The following is a 20,119-nucleotide window of genomic DNA, read 5'->3' as shown; positions in this document are numbered from 1 at the left end:
GTAGCCAATTCTCAAGGGATAAAATCGTGCAACAAAGATTTAAAATATGTTCACATTCTCCACAGCTTCAGCAATGTTTACTCACAAAACTCCATTCTATTCATAATCAAGCACCGGCATTTGCTAACTAATTACCACAATTCAAAATTAACGATACATCCTCATTTTTAAAACATTATAGTAAAAACACGACATTCTCGTATATTAAAACATTTGACATGTTAAACAAAACACGACTCTGCTAAAAAACCAAAGAACTAAACTAATCTAGTCAAGTCCAAGACCTGTTACGAAATGCCTATTTACGGCCTAGCCATAGCTTCGGGCTGCAAGCATGCAATTCTTTAAGGCTAAGTTAGCACAAGTTTCCTAAATGCTAAATTTATTAGGAAAAATGACACTGTATAGGTGCTCTTAAAATAATAGTCGAAAAAATATATTTTTTTTTATATATACATTTTGTATGTTATATATAAAAATTATACAAATTTTATATATTTTTTCGACTACCGAATGTAAATAGTTTCTGGCACGGGCTAAAAGTAATAATACTCCAACTTACTACCATTACTATATCTTCAACGTAAGTATTAATATGGGACATTTACCTAAATAGCCGGTTGAATTTAATTGTTTATTAAATATTTTTTCAAGACTTCTTTAAACATTATCATCCACAAAGTCTCCTTGATTTATTAACAATTTTTTCAGGACTTTTTAAAACGTTGGAATTGGAAGCAGGGGCGGCCCTTCCGTAAAGTAAGTAAAGCAACTGCTTTAGGTCCCACATTTGTGGAGACCCCATTTTTTGTTACACTTAATATGCGAAGAAAAAATATTTTTGTCCAAAAAAAAACATGCGATTTTGTCTGTATAAGTTTAAAAAAAGGTTCTGTGAAGTGAAAAAGTTTAATTTCTTTCTTTAATAAATATAGAGAAGAAGGATTTGCAATTGCTATGATGTCTGCCAAGAAAATTGCACTTGAAATGAATATTGAGCCCGAATTTCGTATGAAACGTATGATATAAAGGAAGAAACAACTTGATGAGAAACAATCAAACAATTTGATAATAAAAATCTCAAAATCTTTCGAAGAGTCTTTTGGAGTTGATTAATTTTGTACATAGTAGACAAGGTTACTTTTTCACTTCAAAAATAGATTTGAACAATTCGAAGCATATGAAAATATTTTTGATTTTCTATTAAGCGGTAAAAATTAAGATCACTAGATGATGGAAATTTGAACAAAGTATTGCCTTAATCTTGAATGTTCCTTTAAGCATAATAATCAATTCGATATTGATGGTTTAGATTTATTTTTCGAATTAAAAGCATGAAGGAAAATACTACAATTAGAAGATAACAGTTTAATTGAAACACTCAAATAAAAAGATATGATTCTTTTTCAAATGCCTTTATTGCTTATGGAATTATGTTAATAACTTTTGTTACCGTCGCTTCAGCGGGAATAAGTTTTCAAAAATAAAATTGATAAAATCTTACCTAAGATTAATAATGTCTCAAGAAAGGTTAAATGGATTAGCTATATTGTCAATTAAGACAGACTTATTAGGAGTTATTGATTAAAAAAATTTATTAATAACTTTGTATCTAAGAAAAGCTAGAAAAATAAACTTCAAATAAATAAATAATTTTTTGTTAAAAAAAATTAAGGCTCCTCGTAAAGTTTGGCTTTAGGTCACGAAACTCGCCGGGCCGGCCTTGATTGGAAGATAAAGAAAATGTCGTTCTAAAATAAAATACATGAAATAAACGAGGTGTTTTTTTGGATATTTTTTTAATGGTCCATCTAATTTCACACTTGCATAGCCTCATTCTCACTAGATCTGCCTTTGAATTTTCCACATTTATGTTGCTCCCACCATGCATGCAGACAAATATACCAAAATCCAATCAAGTTTGAACACCGGACCACGTGGTGGCCCAATTGGCTACACTAATTCGTTTCGTGTACTCCATCTTTTCCTTTTTTCTCCTTTCCCACCTACTAAATTTTGCTTTTTAATCTAATTTTTATATTGACTAATACAATATTTAGTTTCTGATATAAAAGTAAAGTAATATCTTTCGTAATATATTTGCAATACTTTTTATATACCAACTTATTTGAAATTGAGGCTTAGTTGTTGCATTATTGCATTACCATTCGTTGCATAATAAAATGCACGTTAGTAACAATATACTTAATGTATTCACGTATATGGGGTTTAGGAAAAGTAGTGCATATGAAAACCTTACCCTTATCTTGTACAAGAATACTATTTCGCACAGCATTAAAGAAAATAAAATACAATAGTAAAAAAGTCATGGAAAAGAAACCGTAACAGCAGCATATAATTAATTAACGTGTCAAATTCTGATTTATAGCAATTTTCTTGGTTTCTAAAGAGATCCCATGCTTTTAAGCAATCTCTTGTGTGGAGTCTTGTAGAAATATATATAATTAACTAACAGTCCGCCAACTGAATATTAAAATAAGGGAAAAAGGGAATGTTTAAAACCCATATTCTGTCCTGGAGATTCTGGTGATCAATTATATAGCTGATTAAAGGTAATATTTTGTGCCTTCTTCCTTGTTTATATTTTCCCTAATACTAAAAAGTAACTTCTGTTTATATTTTCCTTTTTGTTGATTACTATAATTGATAGTAAATTGGATCTTTGGGTATTGAACTTTGTGTAATAATAAGATCGGTTTTCTAATTCCTTGGTGTTTAAGTTCATTAAGTTGGCTTTATGTTTTCTTTCTATTTCCTTATTACCAAAAGAATTATGAAAAATTGGTCTTTTTGGTTTGTCAATTTCCAACTAAGCTGAAGAAGGTTATTCCAGTTAGTTATTCTTATATGATCTGCTTCTCTCTAAATCTAGCAATATAGCACAACTGCAAATATTTTCAGTTATCGTACTTGTAGTAGAAGGAGAAATTATAGCAATATTTGCTCAGGTTTTTGGTTTTCTAGATCAGGCTGATTTCCCCCCTTTATACCCAGATGGATGAACCCCAGCTTTTATTTGGATGATGTTGTAGTTAGAAAAAATGAGTTTAATTAGCCAAGAAAAAAGGAGGTAGAATTTGTTTGAGTTGTAAAAGAACCCGGTCTTAGTTGATTAATCATATAGCCTGACTAATTGAGCTCTTTCAAGTGATAATTACATCCTATAGTCCTTTTTCTTGAGTTGGTTGCATTATTATCCTGTACTTTTTAGCTTATTCTTTGATAATAACCTAAACACTTTGTTTTTCGACACATTCTTGATTTCAGGTATTCATTTTAGAAAGCTGACTCCAAGATGGAAGTTCATTCTTGCTATTCTACAACCTATTATTGCATTGTAAATGTTAGCAGATGTCTAATTTCAAATCAGGCAAAGTTTCCCATAGTAAAAGAAAGAAGGTCGTATTCTGGTTTACATGTTTATAGCATAAAGAAAAAGAGGACTCAGAGGCTTACTATCACTGCTCTGAAAGGATTTGACAGTGTCGACTCAAGTCTCTTGAGTGAAAGCTATAACTCAGATATTATAGATGGGAAAGTTGGTACCCAAAATGTGACTGGTAGTGCTAAATCAGTACCGAAGGTTATCGTTCCCAGCTTACCTGATGAAACTAAAGCCGACTCGGTTGCTGTGGTCGATAGCTGCTTGTGGGAATGGAAACCCAAACTGAAAGTTCATTATGAGAAATCTGGTTGTCAAAATGTTAACTCCGCACCAATACTTTTTCTTCCTGGTTTTGGTGTTGGTTCCTTTCACTATGAAAAGCAATTAAAGGATCTTGGTCGTGATCACAGAATATGGGCGTTAGATTTTCTTGGACAAGGGAAGTCATTACCATGTGAGGATCCAACTTCGCAGTCCAAACGATTAGATGAATCTGAACGTGATGGAAACAATGTCGTCTGGGGTTTTGGAGATGAAGCAGAACCTTGGGCAAAAGAACTTGTCTATTCTGTTGACTTATGGAGGGACCAAGTACGCTATTTCATTGAAGAGGTACAGTTTCTATCTTTGTCCTTATGATTTTCCTCTAAGTGGTTATTACGCAGACTTAAGCAATTGTATGATGCATTGCTGGCTTTTTACTTGTGTGTTCTTTCTATTAATTACCTGTTCTATTTCGGGTCATGTGTCTAGTATTCTTTGTAGAAAGATGAACTTATAAACATTTGTAGAAGGCTTACGAGCACGTTATTGATGCAGTCGATGACAGTATGCTACATTACAGCAGACTTCCATCCCTTGGAACTTTAGTATGTTTTTTGTTTGACTTATGTATAATTGCATGGCTATAACTTCACCTAATGCTTATATGATCTCAGACTCAAGGTAGGCATGTCTTATTGTATAACACTATGCTGTTTGTTCCCTATTCTTTGGAAGATACCTTATAGTTGATCTTTACGTGTAATGTTTCTCCGATGCTCTTTTTCCTGTTCTTACAGCATTTTGTTACTAGACACAACTGGATCTTCAGAGAAGCTTAATATTATTTGACTAAACAGTTAATCATTATGGTGCAATGGGCTTCTTATTAAGTCTTCCAAGTTATTGATTGGTTTAGACTTGAGGGATTGCTTTTAGAACAATCTCGCCCATAAGTAACAAATAAACTCATATCTTCTGATGGTGCAGGTTACTAAAGAGCCAGTCTACGTTGTGGGAAATTCACTTGGTGGATATGTTGCCCTCTACTTAGCAGCATACTACCCTCAATTGGTGAAAGGTGTAACCTTGCTTAATGCGACCCCATTTTGGGGATTACTCCCTAATCCTGTTAGATCTCCGAGATTATCTAGATTGTTTCCATGGGCTGGGACTTTTCCTCTTCCCACCACCATCAGAAAGCTCACAGAACTTGTGTAAGTGCTATGACTTACTCTTTTAATTTATGCCGAGGAAGTTTATCTTTTTCTTGCCAGTTATAATACTGATTAGATTTAAGACCAGGGTTTTTGTTCAGTATTCATACTTATTCCCTTGCTTCATTTTCAGATGGCAGAAAATTAGTGCTCCCGAGAGCATCGCGGAGGTGCTTAAACAAGTTTACGCTGATCATACCACAAAAGTGGATAAAGTTTTTTCCAGTATTCTTGAGATAATAGAACACCCTGCAGCAGCTGCATCCTTAACCTCAATAATGTTTGCTCCTCGGGGACAACTAAGTTTTAAGGAGGCACTTACTGGGTAGGTAAAGCAAGTATTACATAGCTGCATTTGGCTTCTCTTAATGTTGGAAAGCTCAAGTCTTCAACCTTGCTATTTTTAGGTGTCGAATGAACAATGTGCCCGTTTGTCTCATGTATGGAAAAGAAGACCCCTGGGTGATGCCTATTTGGGCGCTACAAGTGAAACGCCAATTTCCTGAAGCTCCATATTATCAGATTAGCCCTGCTGGTCACTGCCCCCATGATGAAGTCCCAGAGGTAAGCCGTCTCACTAAGCTATGCATCTTCTTTGGACATTTGATCTTGGTTGTCAACATGTTTCCTCATTGTTACCATCTCGTCACCATCTCTTCATAAGGTTTTCTTCATAACTTGTTGCGTAGTAACATAATTCAAGACTTAATCCAAACATTTTACCACTCCAAACTAGATGAATGGTTAATGTTATATTTGGACTTTGAAGTATCACATAAAACAATAAGGGATAAAGGAATGTCAGTCAAATGCAAAAGAAAAGTTTGAATCTGGATTTCTTTGTTCTGTGAAAACAGTCTCTTGCATAAATGCAACGCAATGGTGCGTACAACAGACCCAATATAGTCCGGTGCTTCCCCCAACCCCGCGCACAGCGGGAACTTAGTGCATCGGGCTCCATTGGTTGGTAACAAGCTTACCTTGCTACTCAGGATGCTCTACCATGTTGAAACAGACCGCACTATAAATGGTCAGTGGGCAATATAGACTTGTTCAGAGTCATATGCTTAAAAGCCTATCTATTAATTTTATGGTTATACGACAAGAAATTTTTGTTTCTCCTTTTCAGCCACTGAAATATAGTACTATACATTTCTCCCAGCCCCTTACCTCATACCTCTTAAACCAAGTTCTGAATTCGGACAAGTGCTTATCTAAGTCATTTTTGAAACATAGTAGAAGCATAGACGAATCAAGAGCAAGTTCGGTGAGTTCCACCGAACCCTGCTAAAACTATGTATACATATGCAAAAATTTAGACATATACATAAGACCACACTTGTTCTGGAACCACACTGACTCTAGATCTGAATCCATCGACTCTAGATTTTGGTTTCGCCCCTGAATATAATGATATTACATGTGCAGATTGTGAATTTTTTGCTGCGCGGATGGATCAAGAACATCGAATCGCATAGTTCAGTTGCATTGCCACTGCTTGATAGTCCAGAAAGCATAGAATATGACATTGTCAGAGACTTGGAATTTGTTCGGCAAGGAATGAAAAAAGCAGTAAGAGTGCGATTTTACGGGTCAATGACTTCTCAATGGGAGAGACTTCGCATGTTTCTAAAATCTCGATTCCAATATGGAGTTTACTCTCCATAACTGCACATAAATTTATTCATTTTATTCTTTTCACATATCATGTGTGATAATTTCCCACCGATAGTAAGCTGAATGTTTTTTGGCTACATAACAATTTAGCAATGTAAATTGTAATATAGGTCAGCATATATAACTTCTTTTCTTGTCCCTTGATTAAATCATACTTATGATTGCCCAAAATGCTTACATGAAAATGGGTTTATCGATCAAAGTCACTAGAAAACGAATAAGCTTTTTTCAGCAATATAAGAATTACTATGTCAACAATCAAGCTAACTTAATCCTCCCATAATTTTCTTTTGACTTTAGTAGTTTACGTAGCAACAGTTTTATTAAATCAATATGGTTGAATTACACGTGGTTTTTTTTCCAACAAGAGAATATGTCACTTCCCATCAGATTTTGGAAGAAAAGGAGTAAGCTTTAAAAATTTATGCACACCACAATCAAAAAATTCACGTATTTGCCGAACTATGATCACTTCTCACCAGATTCCAGTCCAGGATGGTAATAGATACAAAAAAAAAAGTTCAAAAGAGTAATACAAACACGAAATAATATAAGTGTGTAAGCCGCAAAAGAAACCAAAATTTAAAGGGAGGGATTTATGTATTGTTCCTATTAAAAATGGTAGAAAATATGTTTGAACTTCCCACGGGCTCAGATAAAGAACATCTGTACATGGAATGAAATTAGTGCACTAACATAAAATTTAGACAAGCGACACTTGTAAGGCTGACTTCTTCACTTCTATTTTCGGTTAAAATAATTGTCTGGTTTTAGAATGAAGCATCATTAACCCGTTTGAGTAATTTGTTCTCTTTTAATTTGTCTTTCTTGCTTGAGTTTGAAAATCAGTCTCATGAATCACAATTACAAGTTTGGTTGATACAATATAACTTTAAAGAGTAAAACCAAATTACTGAACCACACAAACCAAAAAGTGAACCAAACCACACAAGTCAGTATGGTACTGGTATAACATTTTGAAAATCGGAAATTAAAAAAACCACCGAAATCTTTCAAAACCGTACTAAACCAACCCCTAAATCGGAGACTAAAGATTAATCCTCATCCATCCCTGCCGGTTGATCTCTTCTGCTTGGACCCCCAGCTGGTTTTGACATTATAATCTGCAGCGAAATATAGATGATTAAAAAATAAAAATAGATAAGGCAAAAGAAGCCTACTCAAAATTTAAAACAGAACTGAATAAAAACTACATTAGCAAACAAAAGAGCACAAGTAGTCAAATATGAACGTCGATCAGTTTTTAATAGTATGTCTTTCTTATCCCTCTTGCCGAGGGTCTATCAGAAACAGCCTCTTTACCTCCCCAGGTAGGGGTAAGGTCTGCGTACACATTACCCTCCCCAGACCCCACCTGTGGGATTATACTGGGTATGTTGTTGTTGTCTTTCTTATCCCTTTTCTATCATCGATGATCGAACTTTAATTAACTATTATTCAGAGATTCTTCCATGCATCTGTATCAACCCAACTACTTAGTTGGAATTTTCACAAGGTGGAAGAAAACTGTGCACTTCTCAGGAGTAAAACATGAAATGAATAGCTAATACAGGGTAATAAGTTACCTGGTCTACCCGAAGCACTGTGCAGACAGCATCAGCAGCGTATTTTAGAGCAAAAAACCTGCTCAAAAGGACCAAGATGCATTAGGGATGCATTAGGGACAGCGTTATCAAAGACCAAAAGCTCAAAAAAGCTCTAAGGTCCGTTGGGGCTTTAAGCGCAAAGCATAGATAAAGCGTGGGCTTTAATGAAAAAAGGCGCAACCGGAGAAAAAGTAAATATGTATATGTAGTCCAAGACTAATAATTATAAGCATGAATAACAAATATATGGGCAAAGAAATTGAATTTTTTTACGATAAAGTGAAATATCAATTGTTTAATGTCGCCTTTTCAGGATTACATTCATTCGCAAGGAAAAGTATGCCTTAGAGCCTTGATGCGACACTAAAGCGCCAACAAAGCGAGGCGAAGCGCTCAACATGTTTTGCGCCTCGCTTCAGGGCTTAAGCGCGCCTTTGACAACACTAATTAGGGAATAGGGATTAGCATAAAAAGCTAATGAATCCACCAAAAAGAAATTCTTACTCAGAGTACAGAATACATAATCATGAAATAGTAGTTTATTAATAGGGATTAGCATAAAAAGCTAATGAATCCACCAAAAAGAAACTCTTATAGCCTGGTTGGCCAAGCTTTTTTTGGGGCCAAAAGTGCTTTTTTGGGCCAAAGGCACTTTTGGCAAAAATTGAGGTGTTTGGCCAAGCTTTTGAAAGGAAAAAAAGTGCTTTTGAGGAGAGGCAGAAGCAGTTTTGGAGAAGCAGGAAAAAGTAGCTTCTCTCCAAAAGCACTTTTCTGAGAAGCACTTTTGAGAAAAATACACTTAGAAGCAGTTTTCAAAAGCTTGGCCAAACATTAATTACTGCTCAAAAGTGCTTTTCTAATTAATTAGCCAAACACAAATTACTTCTCACCAAAAGCACTTTTTTTAAAAGTACTTTTGAGAAAAGCACTTCTCAAAATAAGCTAATTTTAGAAGCTTGGCCAAACGGGCTATTACTCAGATTACAGAATACATAATCATGAAATAGTAGTTATCAGGAAATAAACAAATCAAAAAGTGATAATGACAATAAGAATAGTAACATTAGTGTGCGGGGAGGACACAATTTAACTTTTTTAACTAATAAATCAATATATATTTTATTGTTAATATACCAAGATCTGATCACCATATAACATTGTTGTTTCACTACTACATATCAAGTCTCTCAGACCAACCATTTATACATTAATGGTGTCCTCCAGCCTCCTTACACAAAAACCAAACAAAATGAGAGCTTTTACGGTAGACAATAAAATTTTGACACTTTCAAATTCTACTATTCCTTCTATCCATACCGACCAAAAGACTTGTCCTTAAAAGCATAACTCCATACCGACCAAAAGTTACATAATGGAGAAGTCGTCCATATCTTTGTTTTCAGCGTACATTTTTTTCACCCTCTAGCTTGCCATTGCTTCATCCATTATTCTAGGAAGCGCCACTGATTGTAACATATGGAATATATCAGGCTTCATAATTCTGAAGAACAGGTACTACTATATAGTAGAAGATGATCCATATTCACCCCATGCATCTTACACAAACAATAACAACTATAGTACTAAACATCAAGATGGCATCCCACACTTCACACCATGTGAAAGAAAGTCACCTTTTTTAGTGCCTCTGTTTAGCAAATCTTCCATATGGTTGGACCTTTTGAAACTAAACCAATAATCTGAGTACTCTTCTGAAGTCTATATAAGACAGAATGAAGGGACCTACAAGCATGCTGAGTAGCCATAGGGCGCTAAACACTAGCTTGTCAATGCAAATTAATGTCTTGTTTCTTCATTATTTATAACAAACAAAAAAATTATCTTGTTTCCATCATTGCTTTTGTTTTAACCAAGTGTCCAAATCAGTTGGTACCGGACAAAAAATCTAATAGAATTTAACCAGCAGTAACTGATAGCAGAAGATTTAAAGCTAATAACTGATGCCACAAAGAACTGATAGCACAAGATTTAAAGCATGTCTAATCAACAGAAGAAAAACATGTCTTATCCTTGGGTCCTCTCTAAGCTTCTCAAGTCATTTTTCTTCATTCGGAACTAACTAGAACACGTCTTACAATTTTCATGCTTGATGGCTTCCGATAAAGCAATATCAAAGAAACATCTTCAAGATGGCTCTTCTCAAAGCAGCTTATCCACCTTCCAAACTATGTAGCTGTATGACCTTTGTAGGAATGCTTCTAGCTCTTCAGATTCCCGGTCCTGTACGGATCCTTCTTCTAAGATACTTCATAAAATACCTAAACATCAGTCCTTTCAAAGAACTCCGATATAGTAGCCTCTTTAGAGTTCTCAACGGAGAACAAATGGAGGAATTCATTCTTCAGAGTAGCTTGACCGCATATATACTAATTTTCAAACCAAAATCGTATTCAGATCTCATTCATATAGAGAACCCACAATTATCTTTCATGATCCTTTGAAAACCCAATGAATATGTACAAATCCATCCTCTCTTTCATAAACCCAATGAAATCCATCTAAGGCCAATGCATCGAATGATAAGAAACCATCTGTCTAGTAGTAGAAAGGATTTTCCCATTCCTCGCTGTCCCTCTGTCAATCAGCTTCTGCTTTCTAAGTAACAATGCATCTCCTAACATGTAGATCTTCCACCTCTTACTTCCATATAGAGAACCCATAATTATCTTTCATGATCCTTTGAAAACCCAACGAATATGTACAAAACCATCCTCTTTCATAAACCCAATGAAATCCATCTACGGCCAATGCATCGAATGATAAAAAAACCATCTGTCTAGTAGTAGGAAGGATTTCCCCATTCTTCGCTGTCCCTCTGCCAATCAGCTTCTGCTTTCTAAGTAATAATGCATCTCCTAACATGTGGATCTTCCACCTATTACTTTCTGACAGCCCAATAGGCGATTGCTTCTGTTCTCCCATCCAGCAATCAAAATATCCAACTAAAAAAATGCAAGAAATCCAAGCTTCTCTCGGAACTGAGAAGAGAACCTCGTTCCCTACAATTTTACAGTGACAATTGCCTTTAGGAGACGAAACAAAATTCAACCTGATCTACAATTGTTTTACTACAATTGCTTTACCCTAATTCTAGGCTTAAGTTACTAAGTATATCAGATTATCCGTGGTTTCACAGTCGTAATCAGAAATGAGCGGTTGGCAGCCGAAATCTCTAGGGGATTGCTCACAATTGACAGAAGAGTCTCTCTAGAAACTAGCTATATAATTAATGTAACACCCCAGACTTTAGACAGAGTCCCACATCGGCAAAACACAAGAGGGATGCTGAGTATATAAGTTAACAAGCCTAAGATCCTAGTGACGCGTTTTAAACCCGTGAGGGCCTAGGCCCAGAGCGGACAATATCACTAGTGGGTTGGGCTGTTACAGATGGTATCAGAGCCACTCTTGTGTCAGTCTTGCCGATGGTGGGTCAGAGTTCAACTGAGTTTAGGCAAACCCCGGTTAGGCGGGGCTAACCTCGGTGCTGAGTCAAGGCGAATCCCATGCGGTGGCGCAAACCTCAACGAGGACGCTGAGCCCATAAGAGGGGGTGTATGTAACACCCCAGACTTTAGACAGAGCCCCATATCGGCAAAACACAAGAGGGATGCTGGGTATATAAGTTAACAAGCCTTAGATCCTAGCAACGCGTTTTAAACCCGTGAGGGCTTAGGCCCAGAGCGGACAATATCACTAGCAGGCTGGGCTGTTACAATTAACTTGCCCAATAATTATAAAAAGTTTAGGAATATGTCATTCTGGAAAAGTTCAGTTAGCTTGTAAGTTCACTCCCTCTTGTTGCATCAGTAAAAATTGAATCAATTGAATGCTACTCCAGTCCTATTGAATCAACTATAGACATGCTAGTGGAAATTTATGCAAGAAAAAAATAGAACTGAACAAGCACAAGTGAGAAGATCTAGATTTTTGTGCTCGCTTAGGTCCTTTCTAGCACATTTTACTGGAAGACGAAAACTAACACCAAGAAAAGAGCAGCTTACTTGGTAACATAGAGGTCCCATATACTCAAGGCAGAGATATCCTCACAGGCACCTTTCTCCAAGTTAAGGCCCACTTTGGTATTTCCAGACGCATGTTCAGCATACAAGGATGATATAATCTCCATTGCATTGAGGCCAGCATTCTCAGCTAGCGTTTTAGGAACCATTTCAAAGCTTTCAGCAAATTTTGCTATTGCATATTGATCCAGCCTGAAAATAGCGATGGAGTTACATAACAGAAAAGTTGGGCTGCAGCGATAGGCGAGAGCTCATATGCGAAGAGAAAGCAACAAAAACAATACCCAGTTTCTTTGAAAGAGAATTCTTTCAGCTTGCTAGCCAGCTCAATTTCAGTAGCAGCAGCTCCAGGTACAATCCGACTGTCCCTGCACATTGCCTGAAACAAACATAGAGCAATCAAAGTATTCAAGATTATAACCGGACACAATCATAGCTATCCATCATTTGTCAATGCCTCAATTATAGTAATCATGTTTCAAAATGTAATTCTGAAATCCAATTCTATTTCCAAGCAACAATGAAGGGACAAGTAACCACAACAGACTATTATGCATGCATGAACCTCGAAGGAAAAGAGCTAGCAGGTGATAAATCTTTATGTTTTACTTCGGCTACCTTGTATGTATTTACACCATCATCAACGGCTCTTTCAAGGTCATCCAAGATACTATCAGTGCTTCCCCGCAGCACAACAGTGGAGACAGAATTTCCACCTTCTTCACTTCTCACAACTGTAACCTATATTACATATTTAAGGAACCAGATTTACTGTTAATTCCCAGCTAAACTGATGAACCTGACTGTAAATATAATATCTAAGATAATTACCCTAACACCACCAATTTCCTCCACTGAAACGGAATCAACATAGCCAAGGTCATCTGCATTTGGCTGGCTAAGCTTTAACTGTTTTCACAATCAAGGAAGAATGTTATAAGAAATTTAAGTGTTACAGTATTTTTTAACATATATCATGAAACAGTTCCAATTTGCTTACAAGCGCAACCGCCCCAGTAGTACGGCAAAAACGGCGGAGTTCAAACTTGGAGCTGATTTTCAATACCATAAGCCTGCAAAAAAACAAAAAAGAAATCTCAATGTCACCTTCCTCAAAAAAAATGAAATCTATATGAAGCAGTTCCAGATTACACAAGGGTAGATGTAAAAACATTAGCTAGTCTAAGAAGCCAAAAAAAAAAATCAGAAGAGGTCACTAAACGGTCTGGTTTGCGTAAAGCAAAGACTACGTATGAATTCGAAAGAATTTTCTTTGAGAGGCAACAAAAGTGGAATCTATATGAAGCAGATCCAGACTATACCCTGGCAGATGTGAAAACATAAACTAGTCTATAAGCAAAAATAATATCAGAAGAGGTCATTAAAACAGTCTGGTTAGCATAAAGCAAAGACTACCTATGAAGTCAAAAAAAAAAATTTTTTTTTTATTTGCACCGGGTGTCCGAGTCTCTTAGAGCCCCGACTAATCCCGGGGGTGCACAGGCCCTCGGCAAGGAGTTTCCCGCAAGTGCACCACGGTAAATTCAGGTTTTACCCAGTCCGATGGCCCTCGGAAATTGTTTGCACCCAGTGGGTTTCGAACTTGAGACCTTGAAGGGGAGCAAACCCCAAGGCTCAAGTCAATTGCCACCAGGCCAACCCCTGAGGGTTGAAGTCAAAAGAATTTTCTTTGAGAGGCAACAGATATTCTTTTTTTTTTCTTTTTTTTTTGGGGGGGGGGGGGGGGGGGAGGGGGTGTGTGTGTATAAGGGCAACAAACATCTATCAGTATGTAAAAAGGAAATAGTTTTAACATCTACTTCCAATTGTCCAAACAAGCGAATTTTCTCTATCCGAAAGGAAATAGTTTTAATGTGTCCTTTCATGGCACTAACTGTTATCAGTGTATCTTCACTATTAGTGGCAAAGGACAAAATCAACCCTAAACAATTTGCCATCAACTGCTTTACTGAAAAACTTGTGCCCTGAGTTATATCACAAGCATTTTAACACGATGACACAATTACTATAGTCAGTTCAAAAGCTTTCCCTTTCTATTTTGAAAAGCTTCAACTAAATATAGTACAAGTCCAACTACATAAATATGAAGCACTAAATGTATAAATATGAAGCACTAAATGTACCAAATAAGCATAAGTGAAGCATAGGAAGATTAGCAACATAACGAGAGCAATAAAAACAGACAATAAATTACACAAGCCAAAACCTTTTGAATTGCTACTTAATGTAAAATCCCCTAAAGTCCCTTTCTTTTTCTCCAGAGCAGGAAGCTCAATTAGTCAAAACCAAAGGATACCAGCCATAAACTTTATATGAAAGAGCTTAATTGTTGGTTGGATAGTTGAATTAAGAGGAGAAAAAGGCCAAGTTAGGAGGATCTGCTTTGCCAACTATCGGCAATCCCAAGGCAAGGTGAGAAAGATTTTATAACATCACATTCCCTGCTGAGAAGCTAAAGAATTCTATTGTTGAAAATCTAAGAGAATATCAGTCACCATAGTTGCACAGATTTTTTCAGGAAAATAATCGCTTTTAACTTTATTTTTAAACACAGTTTGAAACCATCTTGGTGTATTTTGAATAAAATTTAAGATAATCAAAAGCTCAATCCTCTGATAAAAATTAAGAGTATCATGGGTAAGTACATGTGCAGACAAATGACCCGCGATGCCCCCCCTTCCCCCAATTAGCTTCTTTTTGCTGCTCATTTTCAGAAAATCATACAACTACCCAGAAACATATTTATAAAGAAGTACACAAAAAGGCCCTAACTAATAACATCATATGTAAAAGGAAATACAGGATTCGTCTTACTTGTAACGCTCACAGAAATGTAGAGCCATCTCTCCCACAGCTCCTCCACTGACAATGACCTTGGCACCCGAGTCCGCAACTGCTTTAATAAGTTCCTCCACCTTAGCTTCCTCGGTCTTTGCATAATTTTCAAGCTGCAAATGCAAGAGACAAAGAGATTAATGACAGATAGAAAAAGTTGAAAGACAAATACGTAAACAAAATAAAAGGGAAAGACATATGGAAATAACTTCATTTGGAATTTAAATGACTTGAAGTTTTAATTCAGAGTGGTGCTAATCCTAGGCTTCAAAGCCTAGTCCTACAATTCATGTTCATAGAAAATTTATTGCAACAGAGGCCACACAAATCAGATTTTTTCTTGAAAGGGTAAAAAAGGCTACAGAAATCAGAATTAGCATTTCCTGTCTTATAACAAATAAATGCATCATCTATCATTTTTTGTGTTCACCACCGTTAGTCAATTAACATCTCTCAACTCCATCCAGAAACAACAAAAATACTTGTGCATAGACTTTCTACACCAATGAGACTTCTTAATTAAAAAGCAGTATAGTCCCAATGAGTTACCTGCTCAGCACTATGAATAAGAACTGTTCCTTTCGTTTCGGTTGCAGATGTATCAACGCCTTGAACAAAAACGGCAACCTGCATTGGAGTAGATGGTTCGTTAAGCAAAAAACCAAGCGAAGGCTGAAGCTAAGAGGATGACAGTTCAACTGTGTGTATGCTAATGTAGCCAGTCATTACAACTACAACAAGGGACCAAACCTGAGAGGACATTTTTTGATAATGGTAAGAGTGATTAAGCAATACAAGCCAAAGCAAATCACACGAGAACAAGCCAAGATTTTCCATGCACACAACTAGCAAGCAAATACTCCTTCCATCCAAATTTATGTGGCGGTGTTTGACTCCTCATGGAGTTTAAGAAAGGAAAGAAGACTTTTGAAACTTGTGGTCTATAAAACAAACCATAAATATTTTGTGTGGCTGTAAATCAAATCATCAAAGGTAAAGTAGGAATTCTAAAGTTAAATTATTCCTAAATAAGGAAAGGTGATATTCTTTTTGGGATTGACTAGAAAGGAAAGAGTACCACATAAGTTGGAACGGAGAGAGTACCAAACATAGAGGATCAAGGGAGCACATATTCATTTTGTTTTAGAAGTATGCATTTCCAGCCCATATCGACGATTTCATAGGCTTTATGAAAAATAGTTGCTTTAAACAGTAACTTCCGGATTATGTCTCCAACCCAGTAGCTTTGTCCCATCTGCTTTTTTTTTTTTTGGGGGGGGGGGGGGGGGGGGGGTGGGGGGGGGGGGGGGGGGGGGGGGGGGGGGGGGGGGGGGGGGGTTGGGAGGTGTTGAAGCCCCCAATATGTATGACACAACCCTTATACTAGCATTTTCAACTACTATAGCCCCCTTAGTTATGTGAAAAACTCATGTAGTGCCCCCAACAGATGTCGAAAAGGATGAAGAAAAACAATGAGGAACAACGAAAATTTGGTTTGCAAAAACAACAATCCATGGAAGAAGCAGGTGCTGGGGTCTAGTTCTGATCCTTGTTGATGTGAAGGAAAGGAAAAGCAAGAGGGTACAGGAGGGAAGCAGTTATCCAAGAAAAATGAGAAAATATTGGACGCCACTTCAACCCGGAAATAAGTAGGGAGCGGTTTTGGAGAGGAAGCTCACCTTAGGTAGGGATGAGAAAAACTGAAGATTGTGTGGGAATACAGGCATCCAGGTATAATGTAAAATAGCAAACTATTAAGTTTTGAAGCCCAAATCTTCCAGCAAGCCATGCAGAATAACAATCAAAACTGGTGCAGCAAGACCACTGAAATTACTAATCTTCTTACGGTGGGATTTAGATTGTAGATTTCCCTATCAGCTGCACGGTTTAATGTCTCAGTTCTATGCCAATTGCCACAATAGCAAAAGTAAACGTCATCCATTATAAACTGTGATATCATGTTATGACTATCATTCAATGGTTAAGCAACTAACCCTTGTCTCGGTAATGCTTCTAACGCATGGATTAGCCCAATTTAATTAGAATTAAAATAAAAAATAAAACAAAAGTTCAAACATAATTAATAGTTCACCAAACATAATGGAACATCCTAGAAAATGAAAACTGCATCTTCATATAACTGGTTGGTTTACACCTGACAATTCTTGTATCATGCCGAAGAAACTATTTTTATATGAAGTATGTTGAAGAAACTGTTTTCAAAAAGTAAATAACCAAACCATCCTACAACTACCATATAGCAGTTTTATCCGCTCAAGAAATGAAAGATTAGGAAGAAAAAGCTGAAACATACCTTACTTATTCAAAAAAATAGAAAGAAGGTAGCTAAAATAAATCTTGCAAATGGGTGAAAATAGCACAAAAGGCAAAGTGAAGGTGAAAATCTGAACCACAATCAGACAGGGTAACAACAACTGAACCTGAATAACAAAGGGAAATGGAAATAGACTGTAACATTTTAACTAGACTTCACCGTAAAAGAATTTCTGGAATGAGTTTGTAACAGCTCACCTTTGCCTTCTCTATCCTCTTTATGCTCCCAACTGCATCACTTTTCAACACCATACCTCTGACTATGGAGGAATTATTCAAACCCCCGCCCAAGAGCTTTGCAACCCGTACATTATCCACGTTGAAGTTTGCTGGATTTTTTGGGCACACTTGAATGCAAGCCTGCACAACAAGAATAGATGAATTAGAACGCAAGACGGCTAAAACCCACCAAGAATGATACGCGAAGAGCAGGTCATGTACCTCAGCAACAAGAGGACACAGGACATCCTCTAGTCCAAACTGTTTGCTGGCAACTGCAGATTTCATTCGTGAAATAACTTCATTCTTGTCTGTGACATTCATATTTTCAGAACCTTTCTCGACTAGCTCATCCAATAATTCAATTGTCTGCAAGGGTGGAACACTAGCGAGTAAATCTCGGATCACTAGTCAATGTATAGTAAGCACAATTAGTGTAAAACATATAATGTACCTTATTTATCGCCTTATTATAACCAATGATAATCTCACTAGGGTGCAACCCCATCCTGATGAGCTCCTCAGCACCTTGGAGGAGCTCCCCGGCAAATGAAACAGTCAAATTAGCTCCATCGCCAATCTCCTCTTGCTGTGCCTTTCCAGCCAAAACCAATATCTTGGCAGCAGGGTGCTGGACCTCAAGTTCATTCACAATAGTGGCAGCATCATTTGTGACAAAAAGCTTGTCCAGATGGTTTATAACCATCTTATTCATACCTAAACAAATAAATGACAAAAAGATGTGAACAAAAGTAACTTATCCAAAAGATAATAGAAAGGAGCATGCATGGACCATCATGTATTCCTGATTACAAACACACTCCTTCAGAGTTCAAAAACTATTTAAGTCTTCACCGATTTAACTTACATATTGCTAAGATCAATGAGCTCCCTTGACAAAATGTTTACTTTATTTATCTACTTAGATTATTATTATTTTAAAGCACCTTGCAACCAACAACTATTAAAGTGAAATGGGAAATAACCATAGATAATACAATAAAATGGAAAAGAAACTTGTATCCTGCCAATGGTTATTTATCAGACTAACGTTATATCAATTTTACCTTTGGCCAAGGATATAAAAACAATAGGATAATCATTCACACCTTCATCTCTGAAATATTAAAAATCTTCGGGATGGAAGTAAAAAATACTTTTAAAAAATGTTATCCGTAGTTACTGTATAATTTTCTCAATAAATGTATCACTACGATTGTTCTTTTTTATTGTGGGAATATTAATGAAGTGTTGTTCATATGTTTTTTCAAGTATAGCATTACAGCATTACATTAGCATTATCCACCAAAAAATGCCATTTTCTTAGTAGATTGACTATGAAATGATAGCCATTGAACAAAAAAAGTGGTCAGCAGCTAATTATCCATAACTTGTTTTAAACATACACATTGCTTATCAAAAAAAAAAGTATTATAGAAACAAATCTCATTGAAACAGATCCTATTTAACAATATTGTGTAAAAATAAGATCTCGGAAAAGGAAAGGTGAAAAAGGAAGTACCGTTTGGGCCGAGAGAAGTTCGAGTAATAGCGGAGAGCTGTTTACAAGCATCGATGTTTTTAAGGACAGCTTCGTCAAGACCTGAAAGATGCTTGTGGCCTTCTTTCAGCATTCCTTGTATTCCATAGGGCTGCATTTTTCTTGATCTCGTGAGACAGATGAAAACTATACTGAAGACTCTTCTCTTCCTTAAACCCTAGCAAATGCTGTGAAGGCTTCTTTGTATTCACTGAGGGGAGAGAGAGTAAAGTGAAGAGAAGAGGGAAACCCAAATAAAGCCCTAATACACATTCTCCTATTAGCCTGTTAAATATTTTAATGACGATGACAAAAGTTAAAAAGGGATAATTTCCTAGATTAAACTTAAATTGGAAATCTAACTAATTAAGTTTATTGTTTTCCTTAATATTTGAATATGCATAATTTATGACAGTTAATTTAGATAAAATTAAATATTATATCAAACAAAATAATAGAAAAATATTTGCTTAAAATGGTATATCAAAATAAATTTGTTTGATGAAACACATTTTAAAGTTCGGCATAGTGGTTCACGCAACTGTTGGTGGTTAGGACTGTTCAAAATCGAAGCAGCAAACCGTTAATCGACCGACCCGATGGCGTAATTGGTAATCGGGTTATCAGGATAGTTGAAATTGGTGAACGGATTGAGATTTTATAATTAACGGTTAATAGTTTGGGAGCGAAATTACTCAATTTTTTTATCCGGATAAATTGTTAACACCCGATTTTTATATATAAACTTGTACTCCAATGTCCTTGTGTACTTTGTTTAGCCTCATTTTTGAAAAAGTGTTCTCTCGTCTACAAAATGTTGGAATTTTACTATTTAATCTTGATAATATGTGTATCTCGTTACGTAGTTGAATTTCTTATAGAGAAAGTCATGAACCTGCTATGAATTCTATATAGAATGAGATCACAAACACAGTTATAGGAGTACTGTTCTCGCGCAA

The 20,119-nt window shown here is 36.3% G+C and overlaps 2 protein-coding genes across 3 annotated transcripts; one reads left to right on the top strand and one right to left on the bottom strand.

The window, feature by feature from the left end:
- The first annotated feature begins 2,367 nt into the window (after window positions 1-2,367).
- On the top strand, window positions 2,368-6,713 carry LOC109213661 (pheophytinase, chloroplastic-like). Of its 2 annotated transcripts, none has more exons than XM_019377487.1 (6): window positions 2,368-2,573; window positions 3,289-4,018; window positions 4,658-4,884; window positions 5,018-5,209; window positions 5,292-5,448; window positions 6,313-6,713. In XM_019377487.1, the coding sequence occupies exons 2-6, from the start codon at window positions 3,317-3,319 to the stop codon at window positions 6,550-6,552; spliced, it is 1,518 nt and encodes a 505-aa protein (XP_019233032.1). In that variant the 5' UTR covers window positions 2,368-2,573; window positions 3,289-3,316; the 3' UTR covers window positions 6,553-6,713. The 2 variants fall into 2 exon arrangements, with proteins under 2 accessions (XP_019233032.1, XP_019233033.1); XM_019377488.1 differs by lacking the exon at window positions 2,368-2,573 and adding an exon at window positions 2,603-2,623 and having other exon boundaries at window positions 6,313-6,700.
- Window positions 6,714-7,360: 647 nt separating this feature from the next.
- On the bottom strand, window positions 7,361-19,433 carry LOC109213662 (T-complex protein 1 subunit theta). Its single transcript, XM_019377489.1, has 13 exons — window positions 19,143-19,433; window positions 18,075-18,337; window positions 17,843-17,989; window positions 17,600-17,761; window positions 15,617-15,694; window positions 15,047-15,180; window positions 13,212-13,284; window positions 13,043-13,120; window positions 12,830-12,952; window positions 12,496-12,590; window positions 12,194-12,403; window positions 8,148-8,205; window positions 7,361-7,685 (listed from the first exon to the last, which is right to left on the bottom strand). Exons 1-13 carry the CDS (start codon window positions 19,276-19,278, stop codon window positions 7,617-7,619), a joined length of 1,626 nt encoding a protein of 541 aa, XP_019233034.1. The 5' UTR covers window positions 19,279-19,433; the 3' UTR covers window positions 7,361-7,616.
- Window positions 19,434-20,119: the final 686 nt, after the last annotated feature.

The sequence above is a fragment of the Nicotiana attenuata genome, unplaced genomic scaffold, assembly GCF_001879085.1.
Source record: "Nicotiana attenuata strain UT unplaced genomic scaffold, NIATTr2, whole genome shotgun sequence".
NCBI classification, from domain to species: Eukaryota; Viridiplantae; Streptophyta; class Magnoliopsida; order Solanales; family Solanaceae; genus Nicotiana; species Nicotiana attenuata.
This window is presented reverse-complemented; position numbering and strand designations above follow the sequence as displayed.